This window comes from Chenopodium quinoa, unplaced genomic scaffold (genome assembly GCF_001683475.1).
Source record: "Chenopodium quinoa cultivar QQ74 unplaced genomic scaffold, ASM168347v1, whole genome shotgun sequence".
In the NCBI taxonomy this organism is placed as follows: domain Eukaryota; kingdom Viridiplantae; phylum Streptophyta; class Magnoliopsida; order Caryophyllales; family Amaranthaceae; genus Chenopodium; species Chenopodium quinoa.
The window spans coordinates 1-18298 of NW_018744348.1; the positions used below are offsets into that span (position 1 = coordinate 1).

General features: G+C 31.2%; 2 protein-coding genes and 1 long non-coding RNA gene across 3 annotated transcripts; 1 reads left to right on the top strand and 2 right to left on the bottom strand.

Annotated features, from left to right (window-relative positions):
* Positions 1-93: 93 nt before the first annotated feature.
* Positions 94-3188, top strand: LOC110696314 (DNA topoisomerase 1-like; the record flags this gene model as incomplete). Its single annotated transcript, XM_021873608.1, has 4 exons — positions 94-183; positions 1856-1921; positions 2036-2131; positions 2551-3188. Coding segments are annotated over 4 exons (381 nt in total), but the record flags the coding sequence as incomplete, so codon positions are not given.
* Positions 3189-3625: 437 nt separating this feature from the next.
* LOC110696315 (U-box domain-containing protein 52-like) lies at positions 3626-8954 on the bottom strand. The gene is made up of 11 exons (XM_021873609.1): positions 8704-8954; positions 8348-8415; positions 7847-7968; positions 7299-7494; positions 7084-7148; positions 6605-6932; positions 6253-6354; positions 5273-5701; positions 4618-5020; positions 3839-4194; positions 3626-3725 (listed from the first exon to the last, which is right to left on the bottom strand). Exons 1-11 carry the CDS (start codon positions 8900-8902, stop codon positions 3663-3665), a joined length of 2331 nt encoding a protein of 776 aa, XP_021729301.1. The 5' UTR covers positions 8903-8954; the 3' UTR covers positions 3626-3662.
* Positions 8955-9744: 790 nt separating this feature from the next.
* On the bottom strand, positions 9745-11845 carry LOC110696316. Its single transcript, XR_002506266.1, has 3 exons — positions 11528-11845; positions 11241-11371; positions 9745-10084 (listed from the first exon to the last, which is right to left on the bottom strand). It is a non-coding gene; the product is annotated as an uncharacterized LOC110696316 (long non-coding RNA).
* Positions 11846-18298: the final 6453 nt, after the last annotated feature.

Genomic DNA, 18298 nt, shown 5'->3' on the forward strand with positions numbered 1-18298 from the left:
CAGCTTCTTTCTTCCTCCCCCTCCCCCCCAGCTGCCACCACGTGAATTGTCATTATTTATTAATTTATTCAAATATGGTATTTGTTTTTGCAGGTCCTTTTGAAGGGAGGCCCTTATGGGTCTTATGTGCAGCTTGGTGAAGATAGAAAAGGATATCTGCCCAAACGAGCATCTGTATCTCTGGTTAGTTCATTTAATGCCTTTTCTTATGAGATATGTCCAATGCTATGTTATTATTCCATGTGTAATAATGACTTTGGAATGGAATGGGCACATGTATACAACACATTATTTCAGTTAGTTAAGAAAATTAGGCTCTAAGTCAGCATTGATATTATACCAAAGGAGACTTTACTATTGACCATAGAATTTAATCCCGCATAGGCTGTAGGCCTCAGGTTAATCTATGTGGCTGAGTTATTTTCCTTACTATGCTTGAAATTCAAAATAATCTCATGACAATGAGGTCAATGTTAGGGGAAGGCAGAGGAGAAATTGAGAAGTATGAAAATAGGGGTGAAAAAAGAAAAAGATTGGCTACCTGCTGGATAGTATTGGGATCTAATAATTTCTGGCAATAACATTAAGCTTTAATGAGTATCAAGAGTAGATGTTTATTATGGTATAAACAAGATAAGCCTCTTCTTCTTCTTTTCTTTTTTTTTTTTTCCCTCTTCTTTTGAAACAAAATGAAATTGACAAGATCCAATCAGTGTGATTGTTTGAATTTTTATCAGAATCATTTGAATGTTACTGTTCCTGTTTAAATATGATTTATTTTATATTTTTCATTCCAAACTCATTGATCTAATCTAGTACAGTGACTTTGGCGAGCGCCTCTGACAATCATCTGGTAGTCAGGTTGAATGGTTTTATTTCATCTTGAATTTGGCTTACAATTTTTTTTTGATCATGTCTGCCCCCAAAAGAATTTCCACTGAAACTTGCATTTGCTGCAAAGGGCCATAATTAAAGTATCTGAAGTAATAAGAATTAACGAGAAGAAATACATGAAGGCTGAACTAGAATTGAGCCCTTTTCCCTCCTCTATTTGTGTAATTGTGAGAAGGAGAAATATGCTGTTCAAGAAGAGATTATGACCTGCATAATTTTTTGCAATCACCTCCTATTTTTCCTCTTGCTTTCCAACTTTGTATGATGAGTGGATACATTAAAACAGCCTGAGGCGACTTTATTCTCCATTGACTTTATAGCAGTGCTTCCATTAGACTGGCATTACAATACAGATCAGAATGTTGGGCATTTAGGTTGGAGCATAGAGAAGATGAATGTAGAGATGGATAATCTCTGAATGTAGAAATTTGGAGTTCTGGATGTTAAGGGTAATAAGAGAAGGAGAATTGGCTACTTAGTTAGGGCATGTGAGGCTTCTATCAGAGGATGCATCGGTAATGAAGGGGGAGTGTTGGGATAATAATGATTTCAACAGAAGTCGTGGGAGGACAGTGTATACAATTAATATACCCTGTCCTTTAGCATGGATATGCTCTAGTTCATAAAATAGCTGAGTTGGATACTTGTGACTTTGTGAGGACTGTCCCGAATAACTGTTAATCATGTGCTATTTTTAGTGCAATAATCACTTGCCGTGACTTGTGTGCTCTGTATTTTGCTTCTTAGATGGAGGACAATCAAATTCCTTCCCGTTTGCTGTAAAGCTCTTTTTTCCCAATCAATAGAATTCCTTTTCTTGTTGATTAGCTATGCAATTTCTTGATTTACTACGATGGTGATTGAGTATTCAGCATGCTATAGTTTGTGTATTTGATATTATTCAGAAATAATTTTTTTTTTAAAAAGTTCCTAGACTGCTTTTAATTTGGGATCCTTTCAGATCAAGGATTTGGGCTCGATAACGCTGGAACATGCTATCGATTTGCTTCGTTACCCTATTACACTGGTATATCTCTATTCATTTACTTATATTTTAACACTTTTAATTTTTTATACATGCACTTTGACCTTTACCTTTTTTAGCCCCTTAAACTGTGTATTTTGTGAATATTGCTTCCAGGGAAATCATCCTGTAGATGGCCTGCCAATACAAATAAAGATCTCAAAAACAGGATTTACCATAAGGCATCGACGTAACATAGCTCCTGTGCCAAAGGTTTGTCTTTGATCCTATTTTTTTTACCAAGTACTACAGTAACTGGTTATCCTGCTTTAGATGCATGTTCTGAAATGTTTCTTGCTATCATGGATTATTATAAGACATTAGTCAACTAGTTCATGTGATGCCATTTGACATTTTAGAAGATCTTCCTCTTGGGTATGAAGCATATAGATACGAGCCTTTTCTGTTCACCATAATGTGTTTATTGTTATTGTTGGTGCTGTTGGTGCTGTTGAGTGTCTTTTTACTTGGTACCTAAGATTAATAATAATGAATTTCATTGGCTAAAGCAAATCTCAGACTTTGATTATCTAAGAAACAATACAGAATAATAATACAGAAAAAATTAGTCTCCTTGTTGGCTCATTGCTTTAGTGGCTGATGGATCAGTCTGCTTTCCTTCATTAATGCAGAGTGTGATCGCTAATGATATTGATATGGAGAAAGCTTTGTTGTTACTTAATGGACCGGATGTTAAAAGATCTGGTCGACCAAAGGGTAAAAAGCGCTTGGAAGAAGAAGAAGCTGTCGATGACATTTAGGATGTTGCCGGGGCAACATGCTACTATACAGACATACCTTCTAAAAGCTTGATACTTTTTGATTAGTATTTAGCTTTCAGGCAATTCAGCAGCAATCATCGGCTTCAAAGAGCTGATACACTTACATAACAGCCCGGATATAGTATGTTAAGCTGCGCAGTAAGATGTACAATCAAAGCAGCATCGCGAGGGGCTGTAGTCATGTGCTATGTTGAGCAAATTAGTGTTAGATGGTTCTGATTCTTTTTAATCATCATTAGTCGCCCGTCCCTATTTTTGGCTTCCGATCACGGGCATGTTTTATTTGTTTGTCCATAGTTTTAGTCTATAAAGTAGAGTGTATCTTTAGGGTTATAATCAAAAGAAGTTCCAATTCCTTGATAATTGATTAATATAGTTGTCAATTTCATTCCTACATTATAGGCTTTTACGAGTAAATTGCTTTATTTATGTAATAAGATCAAATTAAAATCCTTTTGTTTTTAAGAGTGCTTTGAATTTGAAGATAATCGCAAAGAATAATCGAACAACTTCCTCTAATATGTGTTACTATGTGTTAACACTTGTTAAAGTTTACAGAATTAAATTTAAAAAAACTCTTTTTTAATTGATCAAAAAGAAACTGTCTATACAACAAGAGTTTACCTCTTGTACAAAAATACAAGTTTAATTGTGCTTACAAACTTGTATAATTATGTATTGATTGAAAATTTTCCTAATTAATAATTACAATTTCATAATTTGTTGTACAAAATTATGCACCACTTGGATTTGTATGTGGATCATCTTTGCCATTTACCCACTTATTATTGTTTCCAACTATGAAGATTAGGTTTTCTTTATCAAAACATAAATCTATCATTTTTTTTTTCCAACTAGAGATTTGATCTCGTCAAAACACTAATCTCTACTTCAAAAGCTAGTTTGGAATAGAGCCTAAAATTTTCTTTTCTCCCCCTCATATGCTATAAAACATGTATTTGTTACTCTCCACTAAAAGTCGAGCTCTTCCAACTTTCATGAGAAGGTGCACTACTCAATGAATCCTGCACATTTAAAACACAATTGTCAAAAGATTAAAGGCATTGGTGACACGCTTTGACTTTTATCATAACTTCTAAAAATTCAAGCAAGCAAGAGTCTAAATACGTGGACTTACAGAGACTTGGCTATTAGATGATTTAGGATTGTAAGATCCATATGTGTCGCGAAATGTCATAGCATCCAAACTCTCCTCTGCCATATTTCTTAAGAAGCAAAGTTGAGGCAACACAATCGTTCCAAGGTCAGGCCTATCTCTCCTCCTTAGCTCAGCACATTGAAGTGATAGTTTTGCAAATTTTAAAGCCTCTTCAATAGGCCAATCTGTAACTTCTTTGTCCAAAATATCCTTGAATGTTCCTTTCTCAATTGCTCTCTCAACATGGTGTGTTAAGCCCATTGGTGATTTCGCCGTTATCAGTTGTAATAGTATTATGCCTAGGGAGTACACATCTGATTTCACACCAAGCATACCTATAACAATAACAACAACAACAATGTAATCACATTAATTAAATTGCAACATATAAATTGTAATTCCTAGAGAAGGTCTATCAATCGATATCTAATATGATTTCATGTTGCAACCCCCTGCTAAAGTTGTGCTTAAATCACCTGCTTTTTACTTACATGAACTTGTCTTGTCTAATCTAAACTTATCAATACATATTAGACCTTAGCGAGCTTACTTATCAATACACATTTTAGTTTTAAATTGAACTGCAACTCTTATAAATTGTATCAGAACTTATTTTTCCTAAACATATCTAAATATCTTAACTGAACTTATTTAAACTCGTTTTTTCAAAAAATAAGTGAAAATAAGAGCGCCTAATAAGAAATTCTCTATAGGATAAAAAAAAAGTGACAGTTTCTAAGGATTAAAACCTAGCATACCTGTTTGTTGATATTCAGGGTCAATGTAGCAAAAAGTACCAGCTGTGGAGGTCATCCTATATTGTGTAACCTCGTCGGCTACACTTGGGGGAACTAGCCTAGCTAAGCCTACATCACTAATCTTGGCAACTAAGTTGCGATCTAGGAGTATATTGGCTGGTTTCAAGTCTCGATGCACCAAGGGCTCAGGCTTCGTTTGGTGTAGGAATAAGAGGCCTGTGGCAATTTCCGCTGCAATACGGAACCTATGTTGCCAACTGAGTGCCATAGTCTGACCTCGACGGAATAGACGATCCTCGAGGCTCCCATTGTGCATATATTCATAAACTAAACATCCATACTCTGGGCAAGCCCCCAATAGAAGAACCATGTTAGGGTGTCTTATGCAGCTAAGAACTTCAACCTACAAAAAAAAAAAAAAAAACATTGTCACAAACAAAATTAATATGGTGAAGTAATAATTTATTAATAAATTAAAAGTATGTCCGCAAAAAAAATCATAAATTGTATTCCACTCGACTTGATATAAAGTATATAAACCAATCTTCTGTTTTTTAGTTGAATTGGTCATTTAACATGGCATCAGAGCCTGTAAAACAAAAAAAAATGAAAAGTTCGCTAAATTATTTGTAAAAATTAGGGTTTAGTAGTAAACCTCTTGTTGAAATTGAGATCTTCCTTGAGCAGCATCAGGACGTAACACTTTAACAGCAACTACTGTGTGATCTAAGTGACATCGAAACACCGGGCCATATCCCCCTTCACCAATCTTTCGTGCTTCGGCGAAGTATTCGGTAGCTACTTCTATCTCTTCTATTGTATACTTCCTATACCTTATAGCAGTGGTTATACGATCCACATCCTTGTTCTTTTCATCAACTTCCTTAAGTGCTTTCATTTCGGCACTGATCCTTTTTTGTGCCTCGAGTTCGAGTAGTCTTTTATGTGCTTCCGATGCCTCAATGGATGCCTTTGATTTAGCTTTATTCTTCTCTATGAATGATGTTTGTGTCGATTCTTCCGAATCTTGAGCTTCATCCATTCTACGCTCTTCTTCTACTTTCCACCGTTGGAGATCAAGGGCCTATAATTGAAGAAGAGTTCCTTCATTTAAAATGTTTTTAATAATTTCAAGCAATCATATATCAAAGATTTTGATTTTGATATTGATATTATTTTTACATACTTCCACTAAGGCACTAATCTATAAACCAAATTCTTATAGAACTTGTTTTTATCAAAAGTGTTAAAAATAGCCAAAAGTTAAAAAAAAAGGCGATAAAAAGTTGCATGACACAAATATTTGGTCAAACCAGGGTTCAAGTTCCTAAATATATATCCTTAGTTTTCTTTTACTTGTAACACACCTTTATGACACACACGACGAAGGAGAGATTTGATAACTAATTAACCCTTTTTTGTTGTCAATGTTAATAATCATTTTGATAAAATCGTTCATTTACCTTTTTTAATCACCTACTACTACATACAAGTGCATTTTTTAATTTTTAGATGAAATTGTGCTGCAAATATTAAGAAACGGAAGAAGTACGTATTACGTAATGCTAACTAGTCGGGAAGTATAAACAATCTTTGAGATATTCATTTAGGATAGATATAGGAAAAGAGGAAAACCTTTTGTTTTGCTGTAAGTGCTTCTTTGCAAACACTGCTGTACATATTCATTGTTTGCGCTAACTCCATCTTTAGCTTTCTCATTTGAGCTTCTACATCATCCTATAATTTGAAAAGAAGAATCATTAATTATGGATTGTTTCTTATAATTTTTTTTTTAGAATGTATGCATTAGGGAAATTTGAACACTAATTAATTACTCATCTAACTTGTAACAAATATTTAAATCAACGCATGCATTTTAAATCCCGTTTTCAAATCACATACTTCCTCTGTTCTTTTCTAGTAATGTCATATCTCTTTTCATGGCCGAACTTAATTAGTAAAAAATGATAGGTTTTAAACTACTTACCATTGATTGAGATTGCGTGTTCGATGACCAATTCGAGTTAGAATTGTCATGAAAAGAGTAATTAGAAAAATTAGGAGGAGGGCTAGACAAAGGAGTAGTGTCCGCAAAGGACCTTCGTTGGGGTGTTTCATTCATATAATCATTTTCAGAACTTGATGATAGTCTATTAGTACTAGTGCTCCTCCTTTCTTCAAAAACATCATAGGTCGAAGGAAGCGTGCGATCAACACTAGCCCTTCCCGAGCTTACGAATGAGATATCGTTGTCCGATAGGATGTCACCGTAAGATCTAACATGTGGATGTCTACCCCCTCGAGTGAAGGTCGATCTGTAGAAAAATATCTTATAACTGTTAGGAAAATCTTCTCTCAAAATTGAACGAATTTTTAATATAACAAGGTCATATTGTACAAAAACCTAGGGCAATGTGTGCTAAATTTAATTTGTCATATGAAATTTTAGCTAGACGTAGCACTTACTTAAAATCAATGTCTTCAAATCCATTAAATGGCGACCCGGATGGTGTTGTTTTTTTCAGACCCTGGTCAATGGTAACGATATTGGTGAGTCCACATTATATTTACAACAAAAGTATTCTCTTTATTATTTTGCAAATTATTAAATAGGAAAGTTTTCTAAATTTTTTAAAGAATGAAGGAAGTATAGGAAATTTACGAAAAAAGAAACTTTTTATTTTACCACGAGGAGGAGTAACCGGGGCACTTGTTGGCTGATTCATAATTTGATTTCGAAGAGGGGAAACAATTGGGGGAGGACGGGAAGCGGATCGTGTGTTTGAGATTTTTCCTACTTTTGAAATTACATAAACGCTACAAAATTCTGGTACTCCTTTTGATACTGCCGTAGGAGTATCTGTCTTGGTGAATTTGCTATATGAGCATTAAGAATTCATGTATATATGTTAGAAAACATAAATGTTAGTCCAAGAAAAAAAATACTGATGAAATTTCAAAACAATTTAACAATTCATCATTTTAATATTGTACAAAATTGTTAATACTGCACGAAAATATTCATAATCTAATGCTAGTAATTTAATAATGTATGACAAAATTATGTGTCAATCACTATTAATGTTTGACTACGCATAATATTTTTTTTAGATCCTTAATTATTATAACCATCACGGTTGTGTATACCATTTTTCTTGATTAATCGGTAATGTTTTTAAGGTTCTTTACTAATCTCAAACTCTTTATTTTAAAAATGATCGATACAAACCTCAAGATCGAATTTCTAGAAGAAGCACCCATGATCAAAACTTCAACTGCGGATTGAGTGACAAACTCTATCAATGCCTTTTGAACATCTGAATCTTCGAGCACGATGTCCCGACATTGTATCTATCCATAAAATTTTCAATAAATTTAAGAGAAAAAAAAAGCTAATATAAAAATTATTTTACAAATAAATTAAAATAAATATATAAAATTAACACCTAAGTTGTAAGCTTGTTTGTGAATCAAGTTTGAGCAGCATTGTCAAACACAATCATCTTATGCATATATGATATTCTTAGTTCAAAAATGAAATGTATTGAGTGTCATATATGTATCCGATAAGTACTTGAGGTGAAATGAATATAGTACGAGTATGTAAATTTTATATGATGATCCTACATATGCGCGCTAAAAAAATAAATTTCATCTAAATCTTGAATTGATTTTTCATTTTTTTTACTTATTCGTTGTTTAATTGCAAGAATGGAGCGCAAGTACCTACATCTTTCCTCGTGCAAAAACAACGAAAGGGGAGGAACAAATCCTTTGTTTGTTGATCCCATTGTCTACCTACACAAGTGTAGAAATATATAAAGACCATAGATACAAAACGATGATTTATACAAAATGTTTTCAAATTATCAATATATATATTTAAAATGTGGACCGTACAATTCAATTTTTATCAATAGACAAATATAGTACATAATAAAAATATATTCAGAACGTTGACATTTCATAAATTTATCAATCGATAATAAAGAACTAAATTATTAGAATCATGTAGTGATTAACTTCGCAAACTACTAATAGTCATGGTTAAAATTATGCATTGATTTTCGAAAATGTTACACTTACCATGGATAACAATATGGGGAGAAGAGCCATAAGAAGGCCTAACTTTAACATGAACAAGAACAACAGTTTGGCCTCTTTGAAGAAGATTATCAATTGCCCATTTAAGAGCATGTTGACTTCCTTTATCCCTGTCTATTGCAACTGCAACTAATTGATTTGATGTATTTCTCTTATCTGAATTTTCTTTTGAAAGCCACATTCTTTAATCTTTACAAACTCAAATCCTTAATTTTTTTGTATTCTACACCATATGTAATCATCCCCCCTTTTTTTTAAGGTGTTGTCCTATAAATTATGTTAAACCAAAAAAAAAAAGTTTATTATATTCCCTTATTTTATTCATTTTAATGGGAATTGATATTTTGACTTTCACGATCACCCATTAATTATTGTTTTAGTGGGACAATCTCTCTTTTCTTTGTTAATTCACTAATCTCCCCTTAAAACTAGCCTAGTTTTGTTCATACCCACAAGTATGACACATAATTTTTTTTTTTCCATATATATATATATATATATACGGGGAGGTTCCGCTAAAAACAGAGCTTATGGTGAAAACTAAAAACAAGCAATCTTAGCCATTCATTACTAGCACAAAAGATCAGACGGTTCTAAAGCCCTAAGATCATTCCAACCTTACATATAATCAATTCAACTGTTTTAAAGGTTTTTTTTTTTTTTTTTTTTTTTTTTGACAAACGCAACGTTTTAAAGGTCACTACATGCTAAAATAAGGTAACTTTATCTAAATTGACGATATTTACATAAAGTCACTATATATAAAAATAACGTAACTATATACAAAAATAGGATAGCTATATAAATTTTGATCATATTTACATAAAGGTCACTATATACAAAAATAAGATAACTATATCAATTTTTAGAATATTTACTTAGAGGTCACTATATACAAAAATAGGGTAACTATATCAATTTTGAGCATATTTACATAAAGGTCACTATATACAAAAATAAGGTAACTATATCAATTTTGACCACATTTATACAGAGGCCACTATATATAAAAACAACGAAGGTCACTATATATAAAAATAAGGTAATTATATAAATTTTGACAACATTGACCATATTTATATAGATGTCACTATTTACAAAAGTAAGGTAACTATCATCAGATAACTTCTCCTTCTCCGGCCTCCTTGTCATCAGATAACTTCTCCTGCTGCTCCTTATCATAAGATAATTTCTGCTGCTCCTCCTTGTCACCACCAAAGGAGTAGTCCACTGGCTCCAAACCCGACAGTCAAAGCTCATCAAACGGACAAACTTTCCTGCTTCACAGTCAGTCATCACCTGTTAGATAGCAGCCAGATTTTGGTAACATTGTAATAGTACCCTCCCTGCCACAGAACTTGCACTGAAATAATGAAAGGGTGATTGATTAGCAACAAGCCAAAAACACAATGTAACTATCACCATTACCAATGTAAGAAAATCCAAAATTTAGAAGGCAATAACACACAAAAAGCAACAGAATTTTAATAGCTGGAATGGAACAAAGTTAACAGCTCACAGAAAATTTATACATTGTAATATAATTCAGGCATCAAATGTCAATTAAGTGTAAACCAGAAAAATGCAGAAATGCAACACGTGATTCATACATATCAAAGCATCAAACACATTCTATAAGCTGCTGGACATTATTCAAGGCTTAGTCAATACAGATATAGCAACAACGTAAGCCATATATCACTTGAACGGGCACACTATTATTGAAAAAGATGGAATCAGTACAGCAAATGACTGAACAATAGATAAAAAAAAAAGAATTCTAAGAGCCAGAGCAGAAGTACTAGTACAACATCAATACACTATCATAAACCATTCCCCAAGTGCCAATACAAGGCCATCAATTGACATCCGGAAGAAACATATTAAACAAGTCCTAATTCCTAAGCAAATAATCCTAAGATAACAGAATTGCAGAAATTTCATACCAAACTTAAACGCTATATCATGTTGAACAGTTCAATAAATCAGACAGGTATCAAAACAACGAGGAGAAATTTCCAGTTTGCAACCCTGGTGTTCATAATCTTTAAAACATGTTCAATACTCCTGTAATGGATGAAGAAGCTTAAGGGGTATTCAACTCGCTTCTAGCAAATTGGCAAGGCTTCTAATGGAGCTTCTGCCATTAGTTCTAAACATATACTCCTATGACTAAGAAAATAAAAACATGTACTCCTATGATTTTCTAATTTACTCAAACCTAATTTACTCATTAGAAGATTAATTTTAGACCTAAGTAACACCTCAAATGTTGACAGTCAAATTACAAATTCAATAGAAATGAATAATTCAACTCTCGCAAAATTCAAGCAAACATGCTTTTCGGTCAAAATTAATCGACAAAATTAAAATATAAACAAAGACAATACAATATTCTGATGCACCAACATTTTTCATCATATGTACAATGGAAAAATTCAAATAAACATTAAAAAAATTCATCAATTATCAAAATTCAAATCGTTAAGCTAAAAAAATAACGGAAAAAACACACTCACTCTTCCATAAGCGTTCTTCTCGAGGTCATTAGCAAGCAGATCAGCAATGTCTTTCCTCAAAAACTTCTCCGTCGCATTTCATTCGTCGGACAACTTTGATTCGAGTTCTCGTCTGCTTAATCAACGATTTACTGCAATTTCAATCCAAAAAAAACAAAACTCAAAATCAATGAAATGAATCAAAATCTAGCAAAAACGAGTTAAATTTGGTTGAAAAAGTGAAACAAAAATTACGAAATTAAGTACTCAAATCAAGCAAAATAACGAAATTAACACAAATAACTTACTTGATAATAGATTGTAGAGCTAAGAAATTGCTGAAAATCAAAGTAATTGAAGCTAGATTTGAATTAGTAGCATGAAATTGGTAGAAGAATTGGAAAAGTAGGAGAGAGAAAGTAGCAGAGAGAAAGTAGGAGAGAGAAAATAGAGGAGGAAAAAGTTACGTGCAAATGAAGGAGGAGAGAGAAATTGCTATCATTTTGCTTTAATTTGGGGGAAAAATCTGAACCGTTAGATGAGGGGTGAGTAATAGATCATAATCTACGGTAGAGATTGCATGTTTTCAGTTTTCAGTTTTAATCTTGTTTTCACGTGATCCACACTCTATATATATATATATATAAATGTTTCTTCTCATAAATATTTATATCTTCTTTCTTTTATATCTCCCTTTTATCTGATATATTTACGTCCCTTGATAATACACCTAGATCATTTCACATTCAACAACCACCCATGACCTCATCATTAACTGAAGCAAATAGAGCTGTCAAAAACCGACCCGAACTGGTGAATCCGAACTGTTTTGAACTATTCCGAAAAGGAATCGAACCGCTAAGAACCTGTTATTTTAAAATCGTAAACCGACCCAACCTGATTTTTTAAAACCTGAATTTGAACCGATCTGAATGTTTGAGAACCGTTAATGAACCGTACCTGATATCAAGCCGAACTGATACAACCCGAAACCGAGAATAACCAGAACCGTGTACTTTTGAACCCGATAGCAACCTGACCCATTGTAAACCGAAACCGTTTAAACCCGACAAAAACCCGATAAACCCAAATCGTTTACAACATGTAACTGGTTAGGATTGAACCGTTTATAACCCGTAATAAGTTATGATCGAACCGTTTACAACCCGTAACCGATTATAACCGAACCGTTTATAATCCATAAGTCCGTAACCCGTTATGACCGTAGAATTTTTTTTTTTTTTTTGGGCACATTTTATCAATAGTAAAACAAAAGGGTTTAATTTGAATTATAAAGTATTTATATTGAAAAGGTTTGGAATTTTGATGTCATTGAAACTCTTATGCTACAATAATATTATCGTCCCCTAACGAGTAATGGTTTATGAAACACTATATTGTATTAAAAAATCAAAACTCTAAATCAAAAGCTAACTCTAGATTTTTTATTATTATTTGGTCCTTAAAATCATTATACAAAAAAGGGACATAAAGTTAAACAACTAATTAATACTCCGTATGATCTACTGGAATAACTAATTAAAGAATATTGAGGATATACTAGGCCATATATGTTAACGAAATCCGTTTAAAACTGGCAAAACTAGTTGTTAAACTGACTAAGTTCAACTCGAACCGATTACAGCCTGAACCGATTACAACCCGACCCGATTATTAGGACCCGATATGTGTTGACCCAAAACCCGCTTTAAACTGACAAACCCAGTTTTTAAACTGATCGAATTTAACCCGAACCGATTATGACCCGAACCAATTATAACCCGACCCGATTAAAATCCGACCCGAAAAGAAACTGTAATAAAAATAAACCAAACCGACCCAACCCGAAATTATTTAAAACCGACCCGAACTGACCCGTTAATAATTCCAATCCGTTAAAAATCGACCCGTTACAAACCGAAAACAGATAAACCGAACCAAAACTGAACCGAAAACCCGATTGACACCCCTAGAAGCAAATGATTACGAGAGACTTTTATAAGTGCCCATTGAGACTTTTTTTTTTTTGCTCATTTAATGATTTCTTTCAAATTCATGAGATGTTATATATATATATATATATTTTTTAAATGTTATACATAACCCTTAGGCTACATACAAGCATTAAATTTATACTTGAAAATCGTAAAAAGTTAAGAAATCATAAAAATATAAATACTAATTACACTGATTTATGCGTGTTTTTGTCATAAATTCCTAATTTTATACAATTTCCAAGAGTGTATTTAATGCTTATATATAGCCTTAGAGCTACATATAACAATACCCTTTTTTTTTTTTAAGTGCCCCATTGAGACTTTTAGCACTACTCATAAAACTTACTTTGGAGGAGTGATGGATCATTACCAGATATGAGCTTCTAGAGTCCATACCTAAGGGAAAAAAATGTATTTTTAATTTTTTATGCAAATATTTAGACAGTATTTTATTTTGTTATCAAGGTGTAAAAAAATAATCTATTTCCTCTTTCCCCTCTATCTCCACTGGAATTCTCGCCAGAATTTTTTTTTTTTTTTTTGAAATTCTCTCCTCTTTCCCTTTGTAATTCGTAGATCTCAAAGTTTAGTTTGTATTTTGACCGGAATTTTCACCGGAAAACCAATTTGAAAAACCTTTGAGTGAGAGTAGAGAGAAAATCACCATCACCATCTTTGTCTTCATCAAGTACAATGTCCCTGGGTTACTACACCGTCCTTACTACACCACCGCAATCGAATCTATAATAATAATACTTTCTCCGTTTTTTTTTATACTTGCAACACTTTCCTAGAATGTAAATATCACTATAGTTGCAACACACTATAAGGTTTTTATGGTGGAAATTCTACTATTACCTTTATTTAAAGCACATGGCCCACTTGATTATACTCATAACAACACTTAACCCCATTTAGAGTATGGAAAATTATTGTGTAGAACGGACTCACGTGAGTCCAATCATACAAAAATAAACTAACTATTAGAAATTAGATAATAATGGTCAGATATATATAGTGATTCCATGTAGGATTGGTATTTGGTTTGGATTAAAACCGCTAGCAATATTAGCGGTTTTTTTTTTTTTTTTTTTTTTTTTTTAAAAAAAAAGCAAAGAGATCCGTTATTAATGAAATCAGGTCTCTTTGAACTTAACAGTAATAATGTGGGCGTTCTCTTTCCTGTTATTGGCTAAGACATGCTTTCAGAAAAGAGACCTCCTTTTTTATTTACAAGTCTCTTTGCCTCCTTACTTTTTTTAAAAATAAAGGTTAAGGAAGAAAAGAGACCTGTTATTGAAATAGGCGGTCTCTTTTCTGAAACCGCTAATAATAGTAGCGGTTTTAAAGCTATAACCTCTATTGTCATAAGCGGTTTTAAGGTGAAAAAAAATAAAAATAAAAAATCACACCCAACACCGATCCTAAATGGACGGTATCTATCTAGGGAATTAGGGCATGTTCTCTTACGTTGAAATTCAATTCAGTTTAGTTCAGTTCTATTCAGCTCAGTTCAGTTCAGCTAAGTTCAGTTCAGTTTAGCTCCTAATTTCCTTCTCTGATAAAATATTCATTTCAGTTCAGTTCAGTTCAATTCAGCTCAGTTCAATTTAGTTCAGTTCAGCTGAGTTCAGTCAATGAGAACAGGCCCTAAGTTTCCAAATCGACGCACAATGAAAATTTATTTTTATTCTAGCATTATTATGGGAAATTGCTCATTACTGCACCTATACTATGTAGTGGCATATACTTCCTCCTTATTTTAACCAATGTTTGTGAATTAATATTCAATTATTCTAATTTATAGTTATTAATTAATAATTTAAGATATTATTGTTCAAAATTTTGTATCGACATGCATGTCATGTCACTCGGGGCACTAAAAAAATAGAGTACATGATAATAATGACATACTCTTTCGTATTTTATAGTAATACTTTGACATGTCACTATGGGTCACTTAAAAAATAAAGGGAGTACAAGATAATAGTTGTAAAAAGTGTTAATTATCAATAATCAATAAATCAATTACATAATACTAAAAGCGAATCTGACATGACACTTGTCATGTTTCGATTAAAAATTTTCCCGCCACTTTTTTCTTTCTACTTTTTTTTTCTTTTTTTGTACAAAATCTTCATTAATATTATTTTATATATCCTATTATATTTAACTTTCAATTTGGCAACTATATACGAAATATATTCTATATGCATATCTTTTATATTTTTTATAATAGGTATTTTTCTATAATAAACAAACACATAATAAGGTAATATATTAGAATAATAAAATGTACTACTCCCGTACTTTTTTTTTTTTGAAACCACTACTCCTGTACTTCGTATCATTCTACAACGTATTTTTTCTTTGAAAGTTTTTTTTGCTCTAACCAGGATTTGATACTTTAGCTATTATACGAAGTAATAACATTACAATTCTATAACTATAAACATAAATATAAAACAAAATTAAAAAATCATGATTATTAATTTTCATAAATATTAGTCAATTAAATTTGTAAAACATTGTGCCAGTTATAGTATGCTATAAAATATCGTGTCGGTCAAAACATGCAAACAAAATAGGGACATATGGGTATATAACTACATTGCATGGGTTATAATTATAAATTGCATTCTCATATAAAACACTATAATCATTAAATTTTTGTTTTTTTTTAATGTTTAATAATCAATAACTTTTGATAACAATATAATATTAATTCAAGTTTTTTTTGAAAAGTAATTCAAGTATTTGTTTCAATTAAAAATATTATTTTAAAAAAAAAAAAATTATTGTTGTATTAACATTATAATTCACTAATTCATAATTTGATTAAGTAAAAACCGTGTGTTCGTTGCACAGGATTTAAACTAGTTATATACTAAAAGACACACCAACAATGACAGATGTCATCTCCTGGTGTGTCCTTAGCCATTTTTTTTTTTAATAATTATTTAATTACTTATATAAGTTAAAAAAGATAATTACTTTAAATAAAAAAGATTTGATATATCTTTCCACACAAACATCTATGACTATTATAGATAATCTAATATATATAAATAAAGTAGGCATTTTTGGAGAGCATTGAGAGTGCCACATAAGAAAAGGTATATTTTCGACCAATTAAAAATTAGAATTCTATTTTATTTTAGAATTAAAAAAAATCACTTGCCACCTAAACAAAAGCGACGAATGAAATTTTAAATTTTTTCCACGTAGGTTAAAACGACGAATAGTAATTTATTAGGATTTTAATTATTTAAGAACACTAAATTTTATCATTTTTATTTGTTACAAAACTAAAAAATATCTTTAGATATTAGGATTTATATTATTTAAAAAACTAAAAAATATATTTTGATATTTAAAAAATATAAGTTATCATTTGATGTTAATGGTTTTATGTAAATATCTGATGATATGATACTTTCATACAAAATTTTAAAACTTATAATGCAAGAAAAAAATTAAGATATCACAAAAAAAATATTTATATACAAAGCGTATATAAAAATTTGTGCATCGCACGCCACATAAGCAAAAGTAATATTTCGACCAATTAAAAATTAGATTTATATATTAATTTTGAATTTTAATTTTCAGTTGCCATTTAAGAAAAAATTAACAAATGAAATTTGAGAATTGAAAACAAAAAATAGTAATTTAAGATTTAAATTATGAAAAAAAAAACCAAAAATTATCTTTTATATTATCTTTTACATTAGGATAATAGGATTTATATTATTTTAACAAGTAATTAGAAATTAAAAAATATATATTTTGATTTAATGATTTTATCTAACTATCCGATGAATGAGATAATATTTATTTCAATTTATAAATTCAAGTTCTATATACGTTAAATTTGAATAAGAATAATTTAAAAATTAAAAAAAAAATTCTCCTTAATATAATGTTAAAATAATAGAATAGCAAATAAAAACAAAAAATATATTAAGAAATTACAAAAAAATATACAAAATGAAATATTTAAAAACCGTGCATCGCACGGGCTTACATATAGTATTAACATAATTTACGACATATTTTAATGTACTTCAAAGAAGTATTCATATTTTTTCCCTAATAAAAAATAGTTGTTCATTTATTGATTAGATTTCACATCAAAGTAGTGTGTATATTTATTGATTTTTTTTAGTTTTTTAAAATTTTTTAAAAAAATTACCGTGCACGGCACGGGACCTAAATTAATTATTTATAATTGCAAGACATTGTAAGTGGGGTAATAGTGGGTTTATAATTGTTATAACTTACAAAAACATTTAAGAAAGTGTTGCAATTATAAACGATTTGTCACTTATAAAAAGTGCTGCGATTAAAAAAAAAAAAAAAAAAAACAAGCTCGGAAGCGCACGCAATGCGTGCACATACAATTTTCAAGGTGGCAAATTCATACTATGGAGTATAATTTACAATTTGTTGGAGTCTAATTCAGTATTTTCAACATACTAAGTATATTATGCATAAAAAGGTAGAAATGTTGAGATTAAGTCGAAGATCCCCATGGGTCATCCTGCCTAATTAAAGTCACAACATAATCCCAAGATACTAAGGGCTTGTTCACATTTACTGAACTGAACTGAATTGAACTGGTTGAAGCTGAACTGAATTGAACTAATTGAAGCTGAAATGAGCTGAAATGAATATTTTATGAGAGAGGGAAATTAGGAGTTGAGCAGAACTGAACTGATTGGAGCTGAACTGAACTGATTAGAGCTGAACTGAACTAAATTGAACTGAAATTAAGTAAATGTGAATAGGCCCTAATTTAAACTTGAAATGGCATAGTATATATGGAGTAATACTCAATAATTATTAGAATATTAGGGATTAAATTTTAAACTCGGTATTGAAATAAAAGAAATGTTGTCATTCAAGATAAAAAGTATAATTAGTCCTAAAAAGGGGCTAAAGTATAATTATTGAGCTTGTAACACCATTTTGGGTAGTAATTTTTATCTACAAAAGTTTAATCATAGTACAACTTTAAAAAGTATCATACATTACAAAACAAATCTAATAATTTAATCATATCAATTAACATTAAGGTTT